This window comes from Candida jiufengensis (assembly GCF_024610255.1).
Source record: "Candida jiufengensis strain CBS 10846 chromosome Unknown scaffold1, whole genome shotgun sequence".
In the NCBI taxonomy this organism is placed as follows: domain Eukaryota; kingdom Fungi; phylum Ascomycota; class Pichiomycetes; order Serinales; family Debaryomycetaceae; genus Lodderomyces; species Lodderomyces jiufengensis.
Genome location: NW_026261562.1, coordinates 1,966,453 through 1,988,019, shown reverse-complemented (window position 1 = coordinate 1,988,019; position 21,567 = coordinate 1,966,453). Strand labels below are relative to the sequence as shown.

At 28.2% G+C, this 21,567-nt stretch overlaps 13 protein-coding genes across 13 annotated transcripts; 3 read left to right on the top strand and 10 right to left on the bottom strand. All coding sequences in view use genetic code 12, as the record gives it.

Moving 5' to 3' along the window:
- Positions 1–1,077: 1,077 nt before the first annotated feature.
- Positions 1,078–2,361, bottom strand: FTH1 (Fth1p; the record flags this gene model as incomplete). The annotated part of the gene is made up of 1 exon (XM_051765340.1): positions 1,078–2,361. One exon carries the CDS (start codon positions 2,359–2,361, stop codon positions 1,078–1,080), a length of 1,284 nt encoding a protein of 427 aa, XP_051618663.1.
- Positions 2,362–2,742: 381 nt separating this feature from the next.
- On the bottom strand, positions 2,743–5,709 carry CRK1 (cyclin-dependent serine/threonine protein kinase; the record flags this gene model as incomplete). The annotated part of the gene is made up of 1 exon (XM_051765339.1): positions 2,743–5,709. The coding sequence occupies one exon, from the start codon at positions 5,707–5,709 to the stop codon at positions 2,743–2,745; it is 2,967 nt and encodes a 988-aa protein (XP_051618662.1).
- Positions 5,710–5,978: 269 nt separating this feature from the next.
- On the bottom strand, positions 5,979–7,646 carry ITR1 (myo-inositol transporter; the record flags this gene model as incomplete). The annotated part of the gene is made up of 1 exon (XM_051765337.1): positions 5,979–7,646. The coding sequence occupies one exon, from the start codon at positions 7,644–7,646 to the stop codon at positions 5,979–5,981; it is 1,668 nt and encodes a 555-aa protein (XP_051618661.1).
- An 867-nt stretch (positions 7,647–8,513) lies between these two features.
- CYT1 (ubiquinol--cytochrome-c reductase catalytic subunit) lies at positions 8,514–9,386 on the bottom strand (the record flags this gene model as incomplete). The annotated part of the gene is made up of 1 exon (XM_051765336.1): positions 8,514–9,386. One exon carries the CDS (start codon positions 9,384–9,386, stop codon positions 8,514–8,516), a length of 873 nt encoding a protein of 290 aa, XP_051618660.1.
- A 741-nt stretch (positions 9,387–10,127) lies between these two features.
- On the bottom strand, positions 10,128–10,559 carry KGF54_004617 (uncharacterized protein; the record flags this gene model as incomplete). The annotated part of the gene is made up of 1 exon (XM_051765335.1): positions 10,128–10,559. The coding sequence occupies one exon, from the start codon at positions 10,557–10,559 to the stop codon at positions 10,128–10,130; it is 432 nt and encodes a 143-aa protein (XP_051618659.1).
- A 272-nt stretch (positions 10,560–10,831) lies between these two features.
- Positions 10,832–11,743, bottom strand: KGF54_004616 (uncharacterized protein; the record flags this gene model as incomplete). Its single annotated transcript, XM_051765334.1, has 1 exon — positions 10,832–11,743. One exon carries the CDS (start codon positions 11,741–11,743, stop codon positions 10,832–10,834), a length of 912 nt encoding a protein of 303 aa, XP_051618658.1.
- Positions 11,744–12,100: 357 nt separating this feature from the next.
- KGF54_004615 (glucose N-acetyltransferase) lies at positions 12,101–13,510 on the bottom strand (the record flags this gene model as incomplete). Its single annotated transcript, XM_051765333.1, has 1 exon — positions 12,101–13,510. One exon carries the CDS (start codon positions 13,508–13,510, stop codon positions 12,101–12,103), a length of 1,410 nt encoding a protein of 469 aa, XP_051618657.1.
- An 871-nt stretch (positions 13,511–14,381) lies between these two features.
- Positions 14,382–14,642, bottom strand: KGF54_004614 (proteasome regulatory particle lid subunit; the record flags this gene model as incomplete). Its single annotated transcript, XM_051765332.1, has 1 exon — positions 14,382–14,642. One exon carries the CDS (start codon positions 14,640–14,642, stop codon positions 14,382–14,384), a length of 261 nt encoding a protein of 86 aa, XP_051618656.1.
- Positions 14,643–14,860: 218 nt separating this feature from the next.
- On the top strand, positions 14,861–15,739 carry MRPL10 (mitochondrial 54S ribosomal protein uL15m; the record flags this gene model as incomplete). The annotated part of the gene is made up of 1 exon (XM_051765331.1): positions 14,861–15,739. The coding sequence occupies one exon, from the start codon at positions 14,861–14,863 to the stop codon at positions 15,737–15,739; it is 879 nt and encodes a 292-aa protein (XP_051618655.1).
- Positions 15,740–15,777: 38 nt separating this feature from the next.
- KGF54_004612 (uncharacterized protein) lies at positions 15,778–16,653 on the bottom strand (the record flags this gene model as incomplete). The annotated part of the gene is made up of 1 exon (XM_051765330.1): positions 15,778–16,653. One exon carries the CDS (start codon positions 16,651–16,653, stop codon positions 15,778–15,780), a length of 876 nt encoding a protein of 291 aa, XP_051618654.1.
- A 1,204-nt stretch (positions 16,654–17,857) lies between these two features.
- CKA2 (casein kinase 2 catalytic subunit) lies at positions 17,858–18,853 on the top strand (the record flags this gene model as incomplete). The annotated part of the gene is made up of 1 exon (XM_051765329.1): positions 17,858–18,853. The coding sequence occupies one exon, from the start codon at positions 17,858–17,860 to the stop codon at positions 18,851–18,853; it is 996 nt and encodes a 331-aa protein (XP_051618653.1).
- Positions 18,854–19,772: 919 nt separating this feature from the next.
- Positions 19,773–20,507, top strand: RHO3 (Rho family GTPase; the record flags this gene model as incomplete). The annotated part of the gene is made up of 2 exons (XM_051765328.1): positions 19,773–19,803; positions 19,873–20,507. The coding sequence occupies 2 exons, from the start codon at positions 19,773–19,775 to the stop codon at positions 20,505–20,507; spliced, it is 666 nt and encodes a 221-aa protein (XP_051618652.1).
- Positions 20,508–20,829: 322 nt separating this feature from the next.
- Positions 20,830–21,297, bottom strand: KGF54_004609 (uncharacterized protein; the record flags this gene model as incomplete). The annotated part of the gene is made up of 1 exon (XM_051765326.1): positions 20,830–21,297. The coding sequence occupies one exon, from the start codon at positions 21,295–21,297 to the stop codon at positions 20,830–20,832; it is 468 nt and encodes a 155-aa protein (XP_051618651.1).
- Between the last annotated feature and the right edge of the window lie 270 nt (positions 21,298–21,567).

Sequence of the window (21,567 nt, the reverse complement as noted above, 5' to 3'; positions counted from 1 at the left end):
ATTGGTTTAATTGAAAAATTTATCACGGATTTTATGTAATGCAAAATAAAACTAGAAAACTGGAGTTAGACTTTCTTCTATTTTAAGCCCCCAGTATAATACTTATAGACAGTTCTCGAATATTTAAATTAATTGCCCCAGACCATTAGTTTTGAACTCATATACTCACCAGCCTTTTTATTCCAGAAGGTCAACGAATACAGATGTGGTATTCACTGCAAAAGTAATCTTGTCATTATCAAATAAGCTACTAATATCGCACTTTATTTGGTCAAAGTCATGTAGTGTAAAGGAATAAGCCAATCACACGAATTGCCGATTAAAAATATAAATTAATTAAACAATTTGACACAAAATAAAGTTATCTTAAAGATCTAATTTCAAAACTAATAAAGATTTATGAATTGGATAATTTTAGTCAAACGCTGTTCAGCCTGAAATAAGCGGTTACACATGTACAAATAAATGATTATTTTTCAAAAACCTAAACATAATTTTGACTGAATTTTCAATAAAAGTGCGTCATGCCTATACTATTAATAGAAGAAAATATCACTGCTACATTTTTGAACAACGGCTTTTATGCTTCCAATGCAATTATTGCTCTTGAATGAATATTAAAAAGCCTATCTTTTTCTAGCTTTTTTTTATTGATTTATTATGTACGATATATTGAAATTTCAACACTGTAATTTGAAACTACATCTGCATTAAAATTTGTGACTTTTAAACTTAAACAATTTTAATTTAGATTTCATGCATTAATTTTAAAAATTAAAAATTTTAGTAATTGATTTCATGTACAAGGTTCAAAATGATGAAATTGATAAAAGTGCGCGGAATAATGCTCAAATTATATAATTAAGTAGTCAAGTAATATTTACACATGGACAGTATCTGCAGCCAATAAAGTTTTAAAATAATAATTCGCCAAGATAGTGAAAACAAGCAATCACTTCAAATAAACTCTTCGATGGAATTAATATAGTCCCACTAAACTCAAAAAAATATCGCTAAGGAAAGTTTCAAGAGTATTTGATATCTCAAAAATTCAACAATATATATATAAATCTTTTACTATAACTGCAAAGGTGTAGATGAATTTACTGAATCGACACTTTCTCTTGAATAAATTGGGGTTGGATGACTTTCAGTTATCCGTTGTTGCATGTTTTGTCTTTTTTGAATTCTCTTCAATTGCCATTTTAAAGGAACAAATGGCAAATAACCTTTTCTTTCTTCGAAAGTCAATGATGTAAAAGCAACAATTACCACCAACCAATAAAAAATATAACCAATAACACTTCCATAAGTAGCGGAATTAGTCCAACCAAATATTGCAGTAAAAATCATCCAAAAAGCTCCGTCTTCATGCATTTCTCCATTACAACAATTAACATGCCAAACGCTTTTTGCAATATCATAAGAACCTGGTCCATGACCAGTTTCACTTACGTCTTGACCCCCGCATTGATCTATAAAATGCTGTAACTCAAAATTCCAAATACCTTTTGAAAATAAACCTGCTGCAACTAAATATAAAAAACATGTCGATATTATAAGGAACCACTGTAAAGATAATGTGTTACCAGAGCGATATAAAACTACACCAACCAAAGAAGCAATAATCATAGCGGAAATAGCTGAATTAATAATTGCCCATATTGAAGTATTTTCATTGATACCAATACCACCAATAAATACAATAGCTTCCAAACCTTCTCTTAAAGTTGTGACAAATGGTAATATTACCATGTTATATTTCTCGACCCATAACTCAAACTTAGTGTATTTTCCATCAGTTTTTATGACCACTTGTTCATCTGCATGTTCGATAGTATTGAAGTACCTTGACAGTTTAATTATTTTTCCCAATTTTGATTTCCATTTATTTTGCATTTTACTAACTCTTAAAATTTTTATCCCCATAACCGATATAATAATACTTGCAAGAATTGAAAATGTTCCTTCCCAATAGTGTTCTGTGACTGACCATAAATCACTACCAATGAAATAAAATACTGCTAATATAACTGACCCAATTAACAAACAAACCAATATACCCATTAATCCACCAAACCAAATTTGTAATTTTAAAAAATTACACAATTTTTCATCGTCTGATCTGGTGTCTATACTTGTCGAATCTGAATTTGATATAGTCTGACTAATAGCATAATACTCACCATTTGTTTGTTCCTGTATAACTCTTGCAACTTGCTCTTTATGATCATCTGATTTAGTACTGAAAGTTTGATGAACAAATGATAATAAAACACTAATAATAATAGCTGACTCTAAAGTCTCCCTTAAAACAATAAGAAACGTTTGGATGGAAAAGTAATCATCTAAAGTTGTCATGATTTAGTGAATTAATGGCAAATCAGTAGCGGTTTAGCTTGTACAGCCTAAAAAATTGTTGAGACCAAATATTAAAAAATTATAGTTTATTGAATTTTCCCCAAACCTTAACTGTGACTGATGAAAAAGATAAAGAAATTTAAAGTTATCTAAAAGATCAGTGGAAAAAAATAAATAGAGAATAAAAAAAAATTTAAGTCAAAAAAATTCTAAAAAGTGTGCCTAAATCACGGACTTAACACGAAATTTGAAACAAAAAAAGTAATATACAAAATTATTGATGCCAATTATGGATATGGATCAAAATCGAATGTAATAATAGTTTAATGCACTATCTAAAACCAAATTAGTTGACAACTTGTAAACACGATATGCTATAAACTACTTTTTCATCTCTTTACTCTTACGGTACGAGACTTTTTCCAGCAATATAAATTTCAAACTTGACCTAAGATCAGCTTCTCCAAGAAACTCCCTATGTCTATTGTCGTCCGCTTCTACGTCTGGTGGTATGTCACTAAGTTCACTATCAGAAAAACTTTCATAATTGAATTTTCTTTTTTTTTTTTGAATTTTGGAAGTTGGTGTACTTGCTGGTCTTTTTGCTAGTTGTGTCGCAGTTGTAGTTGCTGGTCTTTTGACCAGTTGAGTTGAAGTTGACTTAAGCTTATTTGTAAGTGGAGTTGAAGGACGAGCAGTATTTTTTGAATAAGAATCTTGCAGATTTGGACGGGAGCTACTTTCGATGGTTGAAGGTTTAGCGATAATTTGTGGTACAATTTTATCATTTTTGGATGACAGGATTCTTTCATGATTACTTAATCCATGAACATAGGGAACGTTTTTGTTTCTTTTCGGTAAAGTTAACTTTTCAATTTGTTTTGTACCTTCAGAAATTGGATTAGACTTAATTTGTACTCTTTTTTTATTGTCATCACCTCTCAAATTTAATTTAGTTTTGACATTCTCAGTTTCGGACTTGACTTCTGCATTCGTCACTTTTTGTGATTCTCTATCTGTTTCTATGTTCTTTCGGGATGGTGTTGATGAAACTTGTTCAGATTGTTTTAGTATCTTTGAATTAGAATCTTGATCATGCTTAGGTGGTTCTTTATCATTTAAATTGTGTTTAAAATTTTCTGAATTACCAGTGTCCATTTCTTCATCTTTCTTAAATTCTTCCGAGTTTTGGACTACCTTTGTCTCAATTGGAATTGGTGTTAATGTTGTTGGTCGTGGTCGTGGTTTACTATCATCATTATCTGTTTCCAATAACTTGCTCTTATCTTCATTTAATTCGTTCAGAGTAGAACTTACGACCGAGGTCATCTTTGAAATGTCTGTCTCGTTTGATTTGGTTGAATGGTTTTTCTCATTTTCATATTCAGCAATGAGGTTTTCTTGCTCCTCATTAGTTTCATTAGGTATCACATCAGATTCTTGTTTCAAGCTGACCTTTTCTTTAGTTGAATCCGCAGATGCTTGTTTCTTTGGTGCATTTGGATCCCCAACTCTGCCATGTAGATCAGATATACGAATTGAGGGTTTTGCAGGTAAATGAGCTAAATTTAAATTTACTTTATTATAAACTTCACCGGTATCATCTCTAGCTTCTTCAAAATCATTAGAAAACCTTGATCTTCTAGTAGCAATTATATCATTAGAAAAATTTGATAATGAAGATTCATTATAATTGGGAGTTTTAGGTTTTGCATGCTTATGCGTATTAGTTCTTGGTGAATTACGTCTTTCTTGTAATGATGTCAAATTTGAGTTTGATCGAGGTATGTATGTGTCACTTGATTTGTATCGTTTTGGTTCTGTTGAACTTTGATTTTCATGATAAAACTCTTCGTAATCTCCATATCCGTTATTTATATTTTCTTCTACTCTTTCGTCGTACTGTGACCTGCCACTTTTATTTGTATAATTGGTTCTAGATTGATAATAGCCGTCATCAGTGTATTGACTATAATTGGTGTTGGTGTTGGTGTTATTATTGTTGTTATTGTTACTATTATTATTGTTGATTCTGTTTTGATTTTGTTGTGACAACGGTCTATAATGATATGGTGAGTCAATACCCTCATTTGTTACTTCCCAATTGCTTTCCTCTCTGGCATAACGTTCATCATAACGATAAGCATCAGGTTCGGATCTTCCATTGTATTCAGTAATATTTCTTGTTTCAGTCCTTTGTTGATTCTTATTAGATTCTGTAAGTTTTTGGAACTTTCCTTTATCAATTTCATGACACTCTCCAAAATTTGACATTTCTTGAGGTAAAAAAGGTAGTGGAGATTCAGTGAAAAACTCATGTTGTAATGCATCTAATGCGTTGAATCTCTTATAAGGATCAAGAGTAAGAAAGCCACTCAATAACTTGATCCCAGACTTGGGCATTATATCCTCAAATTTTTGTTCCAAGGTCCTTTTTGCTGTTATTCCGATATTGTAATCAGTTTTATTAGGTAATTTGATAGCGTCAGGCCATTGAGTAGTTGGAGAACCAATTAGATCAAAAATTATTTGTGCTTGGTGTGCATCAGTTTTCCCAACTAAAATTGGTTTCCCAGTGAATAATTCTGCAAACACACAACCAATTCCCCATAGATCCACTGCTGTTGTATATTTTCTTTCTCCAAGAAGAATTTCAGGAGGTCTGTACCATCTTGTTACTACTAATGCTGTATATGCTTTCTCTCCTCCACCTGGCCCCATTCCTAATTTAGGAGAATCTCCATGATATAATCTAGCTAATCCAAAATCAGCAATTTTCAAAACTCCATTTTGATCAACCAATATATTTGCTGCTTTTATATCTCTATGTAGATAATTTTGCTCATGTATATATTGGATTCCCTCTAATAGTTGCTTCATTAAACACTTTATTTCTTCAAGTTTTAATGTGACTTTTGGATTTTCTAATATTCCAACTAAATCACTACTCATATACGGTGAAACAGTATAAAATGAACCTCTTGTTGTAATTAGTTCAGTAGGATTGGAATGCTCTGGTTCTTCAAAAATTAACTCTTCAATATTCAATATATTATGATGATCCATTTGTTTTAATATAGTTATTTCTCTCAATGCGGTAATTGGAAAACCCTCTTTTGCCAGGTGATTCAATAGTTGCTTTATTGCAACAACATGGCCATCATCTTTCTTTCTTGCTTTCTGAACCACACCAAAAGTACCTTGACCCAATTTTTTTATTATTTCATAATCTGTCAACTTTGCCATTTCAGGTATTGAGTTAACATATTCTTCCTCCTCTTCATCTGAACCGTTGTGGCTGTAATAATCATCATCTATAGGCGTGTGATTTTCTAAATCGTTGGACATTTGATCTTGATTTATTGAAACATTTGGTGTATTGAATAATATAATGGTTGTACTCGCTTTTGTAATTGTTTCAAATTTCAGTAATAATAATAATCTTAATTATTTATTAATTAAGTTCGAGTGCGTTTTGTCTAAATGCGCGAAATAAATTTATAGAGTTTCTGTTTTTTTTATACACTTTATATTCTTTGTAAAATGCCTAACAATTTTCATTAAAAATTATGAACTATTTGAATTGAAATAATACACTTGTTGGTGAAATAAATAATTTATGCTGGGTTTGCTTTTGCAAATTTTGATAGTTTTTTTCTTTGCTTTGATAAAGCTATAGATTGTTTAACATTAAAACCATTTGCTAAAAAGTTTGTAGTTTCTTCTAATTCTAAACCGGCAGCATCTGGAAGTAAAAAGTATACAAAAAAGAATGAAATCAAACATAAGCCTGCAAAGAATGAAAATGTACCAGTTGGTGTAATTTTTTCCAACATTGTTAAAAATGTTGATGCAATAACTAATGAACCTGCCCAATTAGTTCCTGCTGCATACATGGCTCCAATAGAACGTACATTAACATCAGAAAATAACTCAACACCTACCCAAGCAGAATTACCAATACCAATAGCATATGAAGCAACATACAATATCATTCCTATAATAACGACTATCCCCCAACCATTTATACCTCTTGATGCTATTTCAATAGTAGTTGAAAAATTGACATTTAAGAAATGGAAAGCAATAGCACAAATAACCAATGAACCACACATACAAGGAATACCAACCAATAAAATTTTTCTTCTTCCTACTTTGTCAATTATACAAAGCGCAATAGCTGTGAAAACAAAATTAGTAGCTGAAATAATGATAGAAACAGCAGTGGGATTACGAAAACCAATTGTTTCAAAAATAGTAGCACTGAAATACATCAAAGAATTGAAACCTGTAAATTGTTGTATACCTTGTAAACCACAAGCAAGAATTAAAGCTCTAAAATTACCAGGCGTACTATGAATAACTTTTATTGACTCCCAAGCCTTTTGTAAAGGATTATGACCAGGTACAGTAGAATTAGAAAGGATCATTTCTTCAATAGTAGCATCAACAAAAGCATCTGAAGGATGATTATACATTTTTCTAATCACCAGTTTAGCTTTTTCAATTTGTCCATTCATAACATAAAATCTAGGAGTATCTGGTAAAAAGCAAAATAAAACAAATTGAAATACAGGTGGAACCATGCACAAACCAACTGACACTCTCCAACCATGAGCTACTCTAGTTAAACCCCAATTTATTAAGTAAGCAATTAATTGACCACCAGTAATAAACATGACATTAGTAACAATTAATCTACCACGATATTTAGATGGTGCAAGTTCTGATAACATAAGTGGAGCAATTAAGGATGCAATACCAACTCCCCAACCTAAAATGAATCTACCAACAATCATTGTCCAAACTGTTTTTGAAACTAATTGTATGATTGTTCCAACAACAAAAATAACATTTGAACCTAGTAAAACTTTCTTTCTACCTATTATATTCACTAATATACCACCAATAATTGCTCCAAGTAATGCACCTAATGAAGTTGCTGAAGTAATGAATTCTTTTTCTCCATTTGTTAAAATTTTATTTGATAAATCAGTACCAATTTGAACTAATGCTGATGATATGTAACCAGTATCATAACCAAACATGAAACCAGATATAGATGATGTTAAAGTTAAAACGATTACTGTTTTTGAAGGTCGTGATTCTGAATTTGAAATATATGTTGATGAACTTTCTAAAGCGGGGTCATTGTCAATATTTGAAAGTAAAACTTTTGATGAATTTGAAGAAGTAACTGAAGCAGACAGACTAGGTACTTCAGAGGCAAATATAGCCGCATCAGCCCTATCTTGACTTTTTTTAGGTGTCATGTTGTTGACCATTTGTATCTGTTGTTTGTGTGGGGTCTAATTTGATGAAAAAATCTTTATTAATAATGTTAAGATTATATATATAGAAACAACTATATGAAATGAAAAGCAAATCTATTGTAATTTGATGTACTTGATTTGGTAGATTTCAAGTTATGATTATCGATCTAAAGGTAACAATAAGATGGAAAAATGATGGTGAGTAGTAGTAGTATTTGGAGAAAAGAAATTCAAAAAATTAAAACTTTTAATACCTTACGGCGCTTTCTACCGATCTGATATTTATGTCGTAGTAGGTTTCAAACCAATATTGTTATTGTGAATTTAATTTTTCAATAAATTTCCTGTTGTAATAATTTTCTATTTTATTAATTAGAAATTTAAAAATTTAAAATTTATAAATTTTTCCGTTCCAAGTTAAAAAATATTTCAAATAATATTTACGAGACATATGCTACCAAACTAGTTGCAAAGTGAAATTTTTTTCCGAGGCAGCCTAATACAAATTATTCTCAGATTTAGCAATACAATAATAGTAAAGCAAAAGTGATTAAATGTCTTATGTAAGATCTCAGTTTGGCGATGCGACATTTATTTATTAGAAATTTATTATTACTTTCGGCACACCCAATTTGACAATAAACTTTCTTACAATTTTATTCAGCTCTACTTCAACAAAAAATTGTCCTAGCTTGAATCTATGATGTGTTGAAACGAGTAAAAACTTACAATTTCAAAACTCTCTACAATCTTTCACTGTTTTACAGAATCGGTTTTTTATTTTTTTATTTTGAATATATGTATATATATATATATATGAATGTGTAGAATAAATTATGATTATTATTTAATTATTTAATTAATTAATTATTTATTTATTTATTTATTGTTTTTTGGTGGATCAAATCTGAATTTTCTATTTTTAACTGCAGTCCATTTAAATCTTTTAACCCAAATTGATATTAAATATAATGAAGATAATACTATTAAAGCTTTTAAACCCCATCTTTTTCTTTCATCATGTTCTGGTTCTGAAGCCCAATTCAAGAAAGTAGTTACATCTTTAGCCATTTGTGAAGTAGTAGCTGGAGTACCATCTTCATATTCAACTAAATCATCAAATAATACTCTACCCATAGCAATTGCACCACCTGGGAAATATGGATTATAATTTGAACCTTCTGGTAATACAACACCTGCTGGTGGTTCTTCTGGATAACCAGTTAATAAAGAAAATATATAATCACATCCTCCATGTCTGGCTTTAACAATTAATGATAAATCTGGTGGTAAAGCACCTTGATTTGCAGCTCTAGCAGCTTGTTCATTCTCATAAGGACCTGGAATATAATCTGCTAATTTACCTGGTCTTTTTCTTGGTTTACCTTCATCATCTGGTTCATCGTCATATTCAAGTTCTTCAGCCATTGCTTTAGCTTCTGAAGTTGTATGTGAACTTCCTACTAAATTTCTCCAAGCTATTCTTTCAAGTGAATGACAAGCTGCACAAACTTCTCTATAAACTTGAAATCCTCTTCTAATTGATGCATGATCAAATGTTTCAAACATACCATTATGTGGCCAATTATAAGCTGGTGGATGTAAACCATGTTCAGCAGCAGTCATTGCATTAGCTGTCATTGAATCTTGATATAAAAGGTAAGAAGCAGTCAATCCAGTAACACCAACACCTCCAGCAATAAACTTTTGGATTAATGGTTGATTAAAAGTTTTAAATGCAGATTTAAACATAATTGAACGACTGATTTTATTTTAATAATCTTAATGGTGAATTTGTAATAAAACGTTAAAACTGATTGTAAAATTAAATGCTATTGTTAGTTGATATACGTGTAGATGGTTTTCAGATTAATCAAATTATATATTGAAATAAAAACTCGAATTCTTTCTGTGATGTGATGATGGATGTATATGATACAATGATTTTTGAACTAAGGATTGAAAGAACTTTAAGTTAAATTCACTTTTTTAAGATATTAATGATTCTTTTAAGAATTATATTTTGAAACCTTTAGCCTTTGTATTTCCTACTTATTCTATTGGTGTACTTTTTTTTCACTTTCACTTCTCTCATTAAATTTTGTATTAGAAAACTATATGTACTGTATATAAATTATACCTATATAAAAACTTATATAACATACTATAATAATTATTTATTTATTATTAATATTTTATTAAAACGAGAATTGTAATTGGTTAAATATTTATGTCATAGAGATCTATAAATAAAATATGTCACAGAACATACACTCAAGACATTCAAGAATTTTAAGTCATTGCATATTTGTATTTACATGGCATAATGATCTTCCCTATATGAATTTGTATCTAATAGCTGTCTTTTAGGATCTAAAACTTATGAATCTTCGTAGGAAGCATATACAGTACTCAAGTTCAATTAACGTTTTCTTTAAATACCTAATTGGTGAAACTTCAACGTCTTTTTGTTTAAAATTTGTACAATTTTTTTCACCATTTTTCCTCTGGATTTTCTTTAAACTCAGCGTAAGCATTCCAATTGAATAAACTTATTTCAGTTTCATTTTGTACACCTAATTCCCAGAGAGATTTGTCTTCGACTTCTTTATTTTGTTTCAAGATGACCCAATCATCATCATTTTCAAAATTTATTACTAAATTCATTGATTTTGAACCATGAGCTTTTGTATATATCTTCAATGAATCATATTCAACATTTCTAAATGGTCTTAGACTACCATTTGTATTTATATTGTTTATTACTACTTCTAATAGTTGTTTCGGAGTTGTCGCTTTTAAATCTATATCTTTTAGTATTAAATTTTTAACGTTTCTATATGGGAATGATTTTACAATTCTTATCGTTATGAGTGCATCCGTAGCTGGTCTGACATTTGATGTTAAAGGTTCACCTTCTGACATTTTTGAATTAGGATCTAAATTGATAATAGTAGATGATTATCTACTTTTTTCATAATCTTAAATAAAAAGAATGTTTGAGATATACGAGAAAAAGCCGCACACAATTTCCAATTTATGTCTCGATCAAGTTCATTTGGAGGCAATGCAACATCAAATGCGTTCAAGGTTGTGCTTCCCAGAGGAAGATGATATTAAGGGGAGTACGGTTCTGGCAGAAAACTTTGCGACTAAATTTCAAACATTTAAAGTATCATAAATAATCTATAAACTTTTTAATCAATTAAATCTTCAAGATACATTGAAGGAATTGTCTTTCTACCATTTGGTTGATTTCTCTGTTGTTGTTGTTGTTGTTGTTGTTTTTGCTGAGGTGGAGTTTGATTTTGTTGGTTCATTTGAGAATTTTGATCATTCAATCCCATTTGTTGTTGATTAATTAAGTATTCACTATTATTAATTTCATTATTAATATATAAATTAGGAACCAATTGTGAATGTCTATTAGTTGCAGGAGATGGATTTCCTAAGTTTGAATTTGATCCACCAAATGGTAAGTTTGTTAATGATGGAGTATTGAAAGATTTAACTCTTTTATGTTGCATTACTTCTGCAGTTGGGGAAATAAACATCTTTGTAAGATCATATTTTGTAGTAGCATTAGCCATATCTGATTGATATATTGTTGAATTATCACCAAATTGTGAACCAGCTCCAACATTATTATATGATCTATTATTTAATAAAGGTAGTTTTGATATTGATGTACCATGATGATTAGTATATTCATTTGTAAAATTATTTAAAGTTGATTGTGGAGTCATATTAGCAAAACCATAAGCATTACTATTATTATTTTGATATTTTTCATATAATCCTCTATCATGAGCACTTGTCTTTTTAGCTAATCTTGATGCACTACATGAAACAATCAAATGATATAATATGAAACCTAATAAAATTGCACCAACTATTGATCCAACTGCAATGAAAACTGTACCAGAAGGATTATGTTGTCTAATTATAAATGGATTATTACTATTTGGCGGAACAGAGACTGAAGGAGTTGTATAAGCATTTGGATCTGTTAATGTTGGCATAGCCGGTAAATCAGTTGTTGTATCATCTCTTGCAGCTAAAGTTTTTGTAGCGTCAACAAGCACTGTTAATAGACTATCTCGTTTCATTGTGTAATTTCAAATTTGTGTTGGTTGTAGTCAAATTATCAAACAAGCGAATGCTTTTGAGAATTTTGATGTGTTTGATTTGATTTGATTTGGTCTAGTAACAATTTTTTTTTTAATAAATTGTTGTTTTTTTTTGTTCTCGTAATTGAGGCAGCAGAAAAAATTTGTTACTATAAATAAATTTTTCTTATTTAGTGAAGTACTTCAAGATATAATACAATTTTATTACGAAATTGGTACATGCCAATGCTATTTATTTATCTACAAAAGCTTTATTAAAATCAATACTATTGATTACCCTTTAAAAACCCAAAAATTCTAACCTAATTATTTACAGATATACCTATAACATCACCTTTAACCAGCAAACCAAAGACCTTGTCTTCTTTCATTAAATTGATCTCTAAACCAATTCCAAATTTTCACACTATCACAATCATCAATTAATTTAGGCTTGAAGAATGGATATTTTTCATCATATTCAGTCATATTACCATTTTTACAAAATATTCTTTTATTATTATATGGTTGTTCATTATTTTCATCTTCCCATGGTTTTGGAATTGGATTATCTGAAAAATGAATCAACTTTAATTTCTTGAAAAATTTTATTGGATCCCAACCTTTATTTGAATTCTTTTGTATGAATGGTAAATATTGTGGTTCAACTACAAATCTTTCATGCCATTCTTCTCCAAACTCTCCAGTTAATACTCCATAGATTCTATGAGGTAATATACCAACATTGATTTTACTATTACGCAATTCATTATCCAAATATTTGTTTAGTATTTCCATATCATAATCTGTTGATGTCCTTAAGTTTTTTCTGTTTGTGAATGACCAATAAAACGGATTATTAACATATTTCATCAATTTATTAAATGTATCTTTCGACGGTTTAATGACCATTATATGATTAGCAAAAAAATTATCAACATTCTCAAATTTGTGTTTTTCGTACAATAGCAGTGGTAGAAGTTTCCAATCGTTTGTTACTGAGATATCATTGACTACTTTTTTCATTCGAAGTCCATGTCTTCTATCATTTGGAATATCTATTTTCTTACTTTTTAATGGTGACTTCCCTTCAACTACGTCATTTAACCAATAAGCCTGAGGTAATGCAAATTCAATCTCTTTTGGAATTTTAAACAATTCATCAATATTAACATAAGTATTTTCAAATTCATTATCGTCATTAATATGAGCATTTACAAACATTGAATCAGAATCAAAATAAACTATTCTATCAAATTCATCTTGATTAAAAATATGAAATTTTGTGAAAGATGCAGCCCATGGTGTATTATCAATATAATTTGCTTTTATTAATGAAGTTGACTTTAATGTTATATTATAATGATTTGCAATTTGATATAAATTATTCCATCTATTACTTGCATAGAACAGTAAGATTTCATCATATATTATAACTAAATTTGGAATTTTTGTATTTGATTTTCTTAATTGAACGAAATTTAAAATTGCAAGGTTTAAATAATCATAATTTGTTGCATATTGCATATATGCTAATTTATCAGTATTTGTTAAAGTTGTGGATTTGTCATAGTAATTTATAACTTCTTCTGGTAAAACTTTTAGATGATTTTTCAACCCCTTTTCTTTTACTTTGTTTGTATTTTCTAGAACAACATGTGAAAATATGAAATATAGTATGACAAATATGGCTAGTTTAAACTCCCAATTTTTTGAGTACCTTTTCCAGTTTATTGATTTATGAGATTTCGTTGATGAATCTATCATTATAGTCAAAATTAAGGTTGAGATACTGGAGAATTAATTCTTCCGTGAAAAATTGGACTGTACTATAATAAGCGATTGACTCAAAGTACTAAGATGTTTCTTTGCATAGCTGATGAAACAAAGCTTTAAACAAATTTTGAAAAAATAAAAAAAGAATGGCTCAAATATAAAAAAACTATTGACATGCTTCTTAAACTGCGCAAACCCGGAATCGAACCGGGGGCCCAACGATGGCAACGTTGGATTTTACCACTAAACCATTTGCGCTGTTTCTTGGTTTTGTTTTTCTTTCTAAAACACTAACTCAGTAATAATTCCGCTGTAAAAATAAATGTATTTGCTCTAAAACCGCAAGAAAATTTGAGCCAAATTAGAGTTCAATTTCTGCTGATACTCGAAAAGTAAGTGTTTCGTCTTCCTTAGGACCAAAAGTTAATACAAACATCAATTTAAAAAGTTCAAAATTATCAGCCATTTTTCAATCGACATAGGTAATGTTTTTATTAACGAGTGGAATTAAAGACACAATAAGGTTTTTGTAGAATTAAAGTTGTCTACATATCGAATAAGAGCTTTCATATCATTTGTTGTAATGGTCGTACATTAATTTGTAAGTTTGGCTTTTGAATACAAATTTAAGTTATCGTGTGTATTTATCATTTATTGTAAAATTTCATTCAAAAGCATGACGGAATAAATGGTGGGAAATGGTTGTAAAATAACATTATGTGTCACTGAAAGTCCTCATGAATTATCATCATGGGTTGTTTGTATTTTTGAGATCAGTTATTACAAGTACTTTAATCAATGATCGCTGTTAATGGACTAAATTAAGTGATGTTGTTGTAAATTATAATATTATATTTTAAAATTATTTAGAAGCAGCATTAGCAGCAGATTTTTGAGTTTTTAAAATTTCTTCTTTTAATTTTAAGGAAAATTGATCTTGATTATCATCATCATCCCAATCTTCTTCCCATAAGTTTTCTTCCTTGAGTTTAACATCTGTAGTCCATTGTTTATCATCTTCTGGAAAATCTTCAAATTCATCGTCTTCTTCTAATGTTTTTATAACTTTTTCATCTTCTTCTTTCGTTGGTTCTGGTTGTTTGTTGTTTTCCGTTGATGACATTGTATAATTGTATATTTGATTGATATGCGTGAGGGAAAAGGTATTGTTTAAATTGATGGCGTTTGTAAGTATATTGTAATTTTTGAAGTTTCAGGTTCTCAATTTATTATCTTCAAGATTTTTATGCTACCAAGATCTGGCCAGGATTTTTTTCAAAAAATTTTTAAATCAATCAAAACTTCCAGTTATCAAATCAACCAACCTAACAACTACAAATCATGTTCAAATACCAGTCATTTATAGATGTGCTAACATCAAACACCAATAAATTGAGCATATCGTCAATACGTACTATCACCACACATAATTTAGGTTCATTATCACCCAATGAAGGTTCAACACAAGGTTATAAAAGATTAGGTAGAGGTCCATCATCAAATAAAGGTAAAACTTCAGGTAGAGGTCAAAAAGGTCAAAAAGCACGTGGAAAAGTACCTATATGGATGGAAGGTGGACAAACACCATATTTTAAACAAATGCCAATGGTTGGTTTTAGAAATGCACATAATGCAAAACAATATCATGAAGTTAATTTGAGTAAGATACAAGATTTTTGGGAAAATAATAGAATTCCTTTGAAAGAAGGTGAAACATTGACTATAAAAGTAATGAAAGATTGTGGGATAATAACAGGGACATTAAAAGATGGAGTTAAATTATTAGGTGTATCATCACAAGGTAAATATAATGTACCTTTAAATGTTGAAGCATCAAAAGCAACGGAACAAGCAATTGAAAAAATTGAAAAAGAAGCCAAAATGTCATTTACAGCAAGATATTTTTCAAAATTAGGTTTAAGAGCATTTGTTAATCCATCATATTTTCTTTTAAGAAAAGGTTATGTACCATTACAAGCAAGACCAACTAGTCAAAAAGATATAAGTTATTATTCAAGTGAATTAAGAAGAGGTTATTTACATAAAGATCCTTCAATTTTAACTAATCATTTACAAAAAGCAAAAGAAGAATTAAAGAATATAAAACCAAAAAAGAAATCTACATCGAAATTTAAATCATTAAATGAACAATTGAAAGATGCATCATCAATAAGTTTTGAACCAACTAATAATACTATAAGTATAAAGGAATTAGCATAAACCACTTAGAGAACTACCCCCCATTCATTGTATATATTTTATTCAACGTCAACAAATAGATGTAATAAAGTTTCAATAGTTTCTTGTACATCATTAAATTTAATTTGTGGTTTTTCCAACTCTAATCTTTTATTAGTACCATCTAATAGATTATTATTATATTTTCTTAATGAAAATATGGCAGCCTTATAAGTCATTTGATGAATTTCTTTAATTTTCAATTTTTCATTCACCGATTTTGCTTGATTTGTAGATAATCCTCTTATCCTTAAACCTGATAATATTAATTTATTAATTGCATTATTAATTTGATCTTGAGTTGATAGTATCAGTAGTGATAAGTTATTTGAATTCGGGGAATTAAAACTGCTTGTGGTTCTTAAAAATGGATTATTCTTTTGTTTCTGTTTAAGTACTTTATCAAAAATATTAGTATCTGGCGTGTTTCTTGTTGATTTTTTGGTTGTTATGAACGTATTATCATCAAAATCATTATCTAGTATCAATTTTTGTACTTTAGTTATAGTATCGAGATCTAGTATCAAACAATTAATAGTCTGGTCACCTTTATTAAAATAAAATATGAGATATTTGTTACTGTTGTTTTTAATCTTCGCTAATATTCCATAGTCTTGTTCTTTATTTGAATCAGGTGTCACTATGACTTTTTGTTTAAAATATGACTCTGTATCTTCATCATTGGTAAAAATTTGAAATGAATGACCATTGATCAAATAAATCGGTAATTTTGTATAATTAATATATGTAAAATATTCACAAGAAGAAGACGATAAACAATTTGATAAATTATCTATATATTCATCCGAGTTATAATTAGATTGTTTTGACCAAAATTGTACATCATTTATTGTTTTACCAAAGTCATATATACTTGTTGTGAATTTGTGATTCATATGTCATTAAGTAATAGTTATTAGTCTACTCGAATTAATGGGTGGAAGTTTCTTGAATGTCTAATATTGGTATTGATAGTTGATATTAATTGGTAGTGTATAATTTAATATAATATAATATGATATATTATTATTATTATTATTATTATTATTATTAATAGTAGTAATAAACAAATTTCTGTCAAATTTAACTACAAATATTTCACATATGATACAATTGAAAAAAAAAAAAAATGTAAAGTTTACGAGAATGGTTTCGGAAAATAATTCTTGCATGGAAATATATGTTCAAAATCGGCTGATTGAAAATTAAAATTTTCAGTTGGTTCTCTATTCCTGATAAAATTTGTTTTAGTGGCAAATTAGAATATTAGTAGATTATTCTAGTCTCTTTTTAATTTTTGTACAAAATTTGCAACAAAACTAATTGTAAATTGATGCTTTTCCTAATAAATTATTGCAAAGATACCAAACACAATTAAATTTTTCATATTTTAAGACAACAGCCTTTTTATTATAAAGATCAATGGAATTCGGAAAGTAATGTTTCAGATTTAGATTCCTAAACTCCAGATTATTATCAACATCCCTTTGTAATATATATGGAAAGACCTTATTCTAATATGAATAATTCAATTTTGAGTGATGTCTCACCTGTATGATTTCATAAATTTATAATAGTTTTACTTAGTAACTAGTAAAATATGGTAGTGTAATATTCTACAAATTATATTTCTCTCTATTATAGAGAGATAATGAAAATATAAAATATTACAAAAATAGAATAATGATATTTATATGTCAAGCACAAATAGTGTGTAAGAGTGAGATTATATATAAAAAATAATTATCAATCTAAGACATTTCATTCAGGTGTAATTAATTTTGCAATAGTAATAAAGAATATTTCAATTATTCAATTTAAAGAATTTCAAATAAAATTTTTTATCATCTTCTTTTCCAAATTCATAACTCAAATATATATTTGAGACTTATTACACAGTCAAGGGATTGATCAAGGTAATCAATAACATAATAAATCATCAGAGAATCAATATAAATATTATTGCTTCCTTCATTTTTAACACCGAAAGACTAAGCTTTTTTTCAAATCATAGATATAGAACACTACAAAATCATCTAAAAAGCAAAAGTGATTCTAACAAATAATAAATTCAGAAATAAAAGATATACTTGTAAAAAAATGACAACGAGAACACGAGTATATTCAATATCCAAGATCTATTCAGATGTAAATAATAATAAACCATCAGAATATTGGGATTATGAAAATCATAAAATACAATGGGGAGATATAAAAAATTATGAAATAGTAAGTAAAATAGGAAGAGGTAAATATTCAGAAGTTTTTCAAGGTATTAATGTATTAAATGATGAACCATGTGTTATAAAAGTTTTAAAACCTGTTAAATTAAAAAAGATTTTTAGAGAAGTTAAAATTTTACAAAATTTAACAGGTGGACCAAATATTGTTGGATTATTAGATGTTGTAAGAGATGAACAATCAAAAATACCTGCATTAATATTTGAAAAAGTAAATAATGTTGATTTTAGAGTATTATATCCAAAATTTACAATAAAAGATATTCAATATTATTTTACACAATTATTAATAGCACTAGATTATTCTCATTCAATGGGTATAATACATAGAGATGTTAAACCTCAAAATATAATGATTGATCCAATGAATAAAAAATTAAGATTAATAGATTGGGGATTAGCTGAATTTTATCATTCAGGTATGGATTATAATGTAAGAGTTGCATCAAGATATCATAAGGGCCCGGAATTATTAATTAATCTACAACAATATGATTATTCATTAGATTTATGGTCAGTAGGATGTATGTTGGGAGCAATAATTTTCAAAAAAGAACCATTATTTAGAGGTGATTCAAATAATGATCAATTAGTACAAATTGCTAAAATATTAGGTACAGAAGATTTAATGTCATATATAAATAAATATGGTATAAAATTAAGTTCAGATTATGATGATATATTGGGAAATTATACAAAAAAACCATGGAAAGCTTTTATAAATAATGAGAATAAACATCTAATTAATGAAGATGTATTAGATTTAATTGATAAATTATTACAATATGATCATCAAAAAAGACCAACTGCAAAAGAAGCAATGAATCATCCATTTTTCCAAAAAACTTACAATTAACAAATTCATTAATAAATAATTATTTATTCAATCAAAATAAACTAATATACGTCTTTGCTTTTACTTTTTCATTAAGATTGGCCAATTGATCAAGAAGGATAAACTTTTTGCCATCTTATACTTTTATAGATTTCATTTCTATGTACAATACTTTAAAATACACATTAAATTTGTCTGGAGAAATGTATATAAATCTTTGTGAACAAAGTTTGAGTTTGAAAACTTGACTAACGCTTACTTTAGTCCCTAATCCGTCAATTAAACGATCTTTTTAATTTGTATATATTTCAAGAACGTTTTAGCACAAAACTTAAATCAATTAAAAACAATTAAACGATTAAACGAAAAAACAATAGAATAAAATGTTTAACTTTTCAAATTGTCACTATTATTAATTTAGATTTTCATTTTACGATCTCTTAACCCAAACTATTTCAAATCAATTCAAAATACAAGATTGTTCAATTTAATAATTTTTCTTATGTCTATAATTTTAATTTACTTATCTCAATTCTACTTAAATACTATAATAAGTAAAATGTTCTCTTATAATATTATTATTAGTATAATTTGTAAATATAATATTTATATGGATTGAAAATATAAACACGTACATTAATTATTTTTTTTTTCAACTTTAAATTATAATAATATTTAATTTGATTACAACGTTAATTATATATATATTAATTAATAATTATCACATTCATTCATTTCATTCATTTTTTTCATTAATAAATTCAATTACTCAAATCAATCAAACATTAGCATCATATTTATAGAAATTAATCATTATTTTTTATTAAATCAATCTAATTTTGCCAATTTTAATTTATCATTTTAGATCAAAATATTTATTTTTAGCCGTGCTTTAAAATAACAACAACAATTTGAAAAATCACATTAATCAATAACAATTATGCCTCTTTGTGGTAGTACACCAAAAACTAGTATGTTATAAAATTATACATTTTTTCGATCAAGATTTATTATGAATATATACTAACTACACTGATTAGTACAAAGAAAAATAGTGATATTAGGTGACGGTGCTTGTGGTAAAACTTCATTATTAAATGTGTTTACTAGAGGTTATTTCCCACAAGTTTATGAACCAACAGTATTTGAAAATTATGTGCATGATATATTTATAGATGGTCAATCAGTTCAATTATCTTTATGGGATACTGCAGGACAAGAAGAATTTGATAGATTAAGAAGTTTATCATATTCTGATACTCATTGTATAATGTTATGTTTTTCAGTCGATTCTCCTGATTCTTTGGAGAATGTTCAAAATAAATGGGTAGGAGAAATTGCCGATCATTGTGAAGGTGTTAAATTAGTTTTAGTTGCATTAAAATGTGATTTAAGAAGTGATGAAGATTTAGAAAATCAACAACAACAACAACAAAATCTATATAATAATAATAACCCTTATGCTTCAAATTCACAACCTAAAAAATTAATAACGTATGATGAAGGTTTAGCAGTGGCGAAAAGAGTTGGAGCTTTAAGATATTTAGAATGTTCTGCTAAAAAAAATAGAGGAGTTAATGAAGCATTTTCTGAAGCTGCAAGATGTGCTTTGAATGCAAAACCAAAAGGAGCTAATGATAATGAACCTGAAAAGAAAAGTTGTATAATAATGTAATACCGATTTTAGCGTTATTTTTGGTAAAAATTAGTACTTTTTAAAGTAAGAATTATGTAATTACTTTCTAAGACTTCTATTTTATCTACAAAGGCTATGTACATGTCTATAAATTGAATCTGAGCTCGAGGTGTTATAATTATACAGAAGACTCTCCTTAAGTTACCTAGTGTACACTTGAAAATTGATGGACTGTAAGTGCTCAAATTGAACGAGTATTTTACTTTGCAATTGCTGACTACTAAACTGGTACTGAGCTCGACTCTTTTCTTCTGATTATTTTCATTCAGTGAGATAATGAAACTATCATCAAAGATTCTTTTTATTTTGAAACAAATGGATATTCCCTTAATTCATTTCTTGAATCCCAAATATCCTCAGAACTACCCTTCAATTTATCATCCATCAACCTCTTCTTAAAGAACTCTTGAATCTTAACTCTATTCTCCAATTCTTTATCATTCAACTCTTCTAAAGCTTTTAAATCCGATTTCTTAGATTCAATCATTGTACCATGTTTAATTGCAAACCAAAATTTTTCTCTTTGCTTTTGACATAAATCGTATGATCCGTATCTATAATAATGTTTAAACTGTCCACCTAATGCAAAACATGCTATTAGTTCATCTAATGATGTCATTATTGATAATTGGCTAGGGTATTCATTTAAGTATGTGTTTTTTTCGATGTTTTGTATTAGTTTTTGTCTTTTGGCATGTATTTCTGGTACTGTTGATGGGTCTTGAAATTCTCTTAGGAACTCATTTAGTTCTTGGGACTCTTTTGACATTTTAATAACAGGCTATTGAACTTCAAAAGATGCTTTCTGGTCTCGATAATAGATGTTTCACAATTGTGTGAAATTAAACGATTTTTTTTCAATTATTCTCGTTTCTATTTTTGATTTATTTCGTTTCAGAAAATACTCAAACCTTTCATTTTGAAACAAATTACAATAATCATATTTTCAACAACATTCTTGGCTTATGAATTTTATATAAAATTAGTTAATGATCACTAGTTTATCAAATAATCAGTTTGACTATCGGAGAACGAGTTT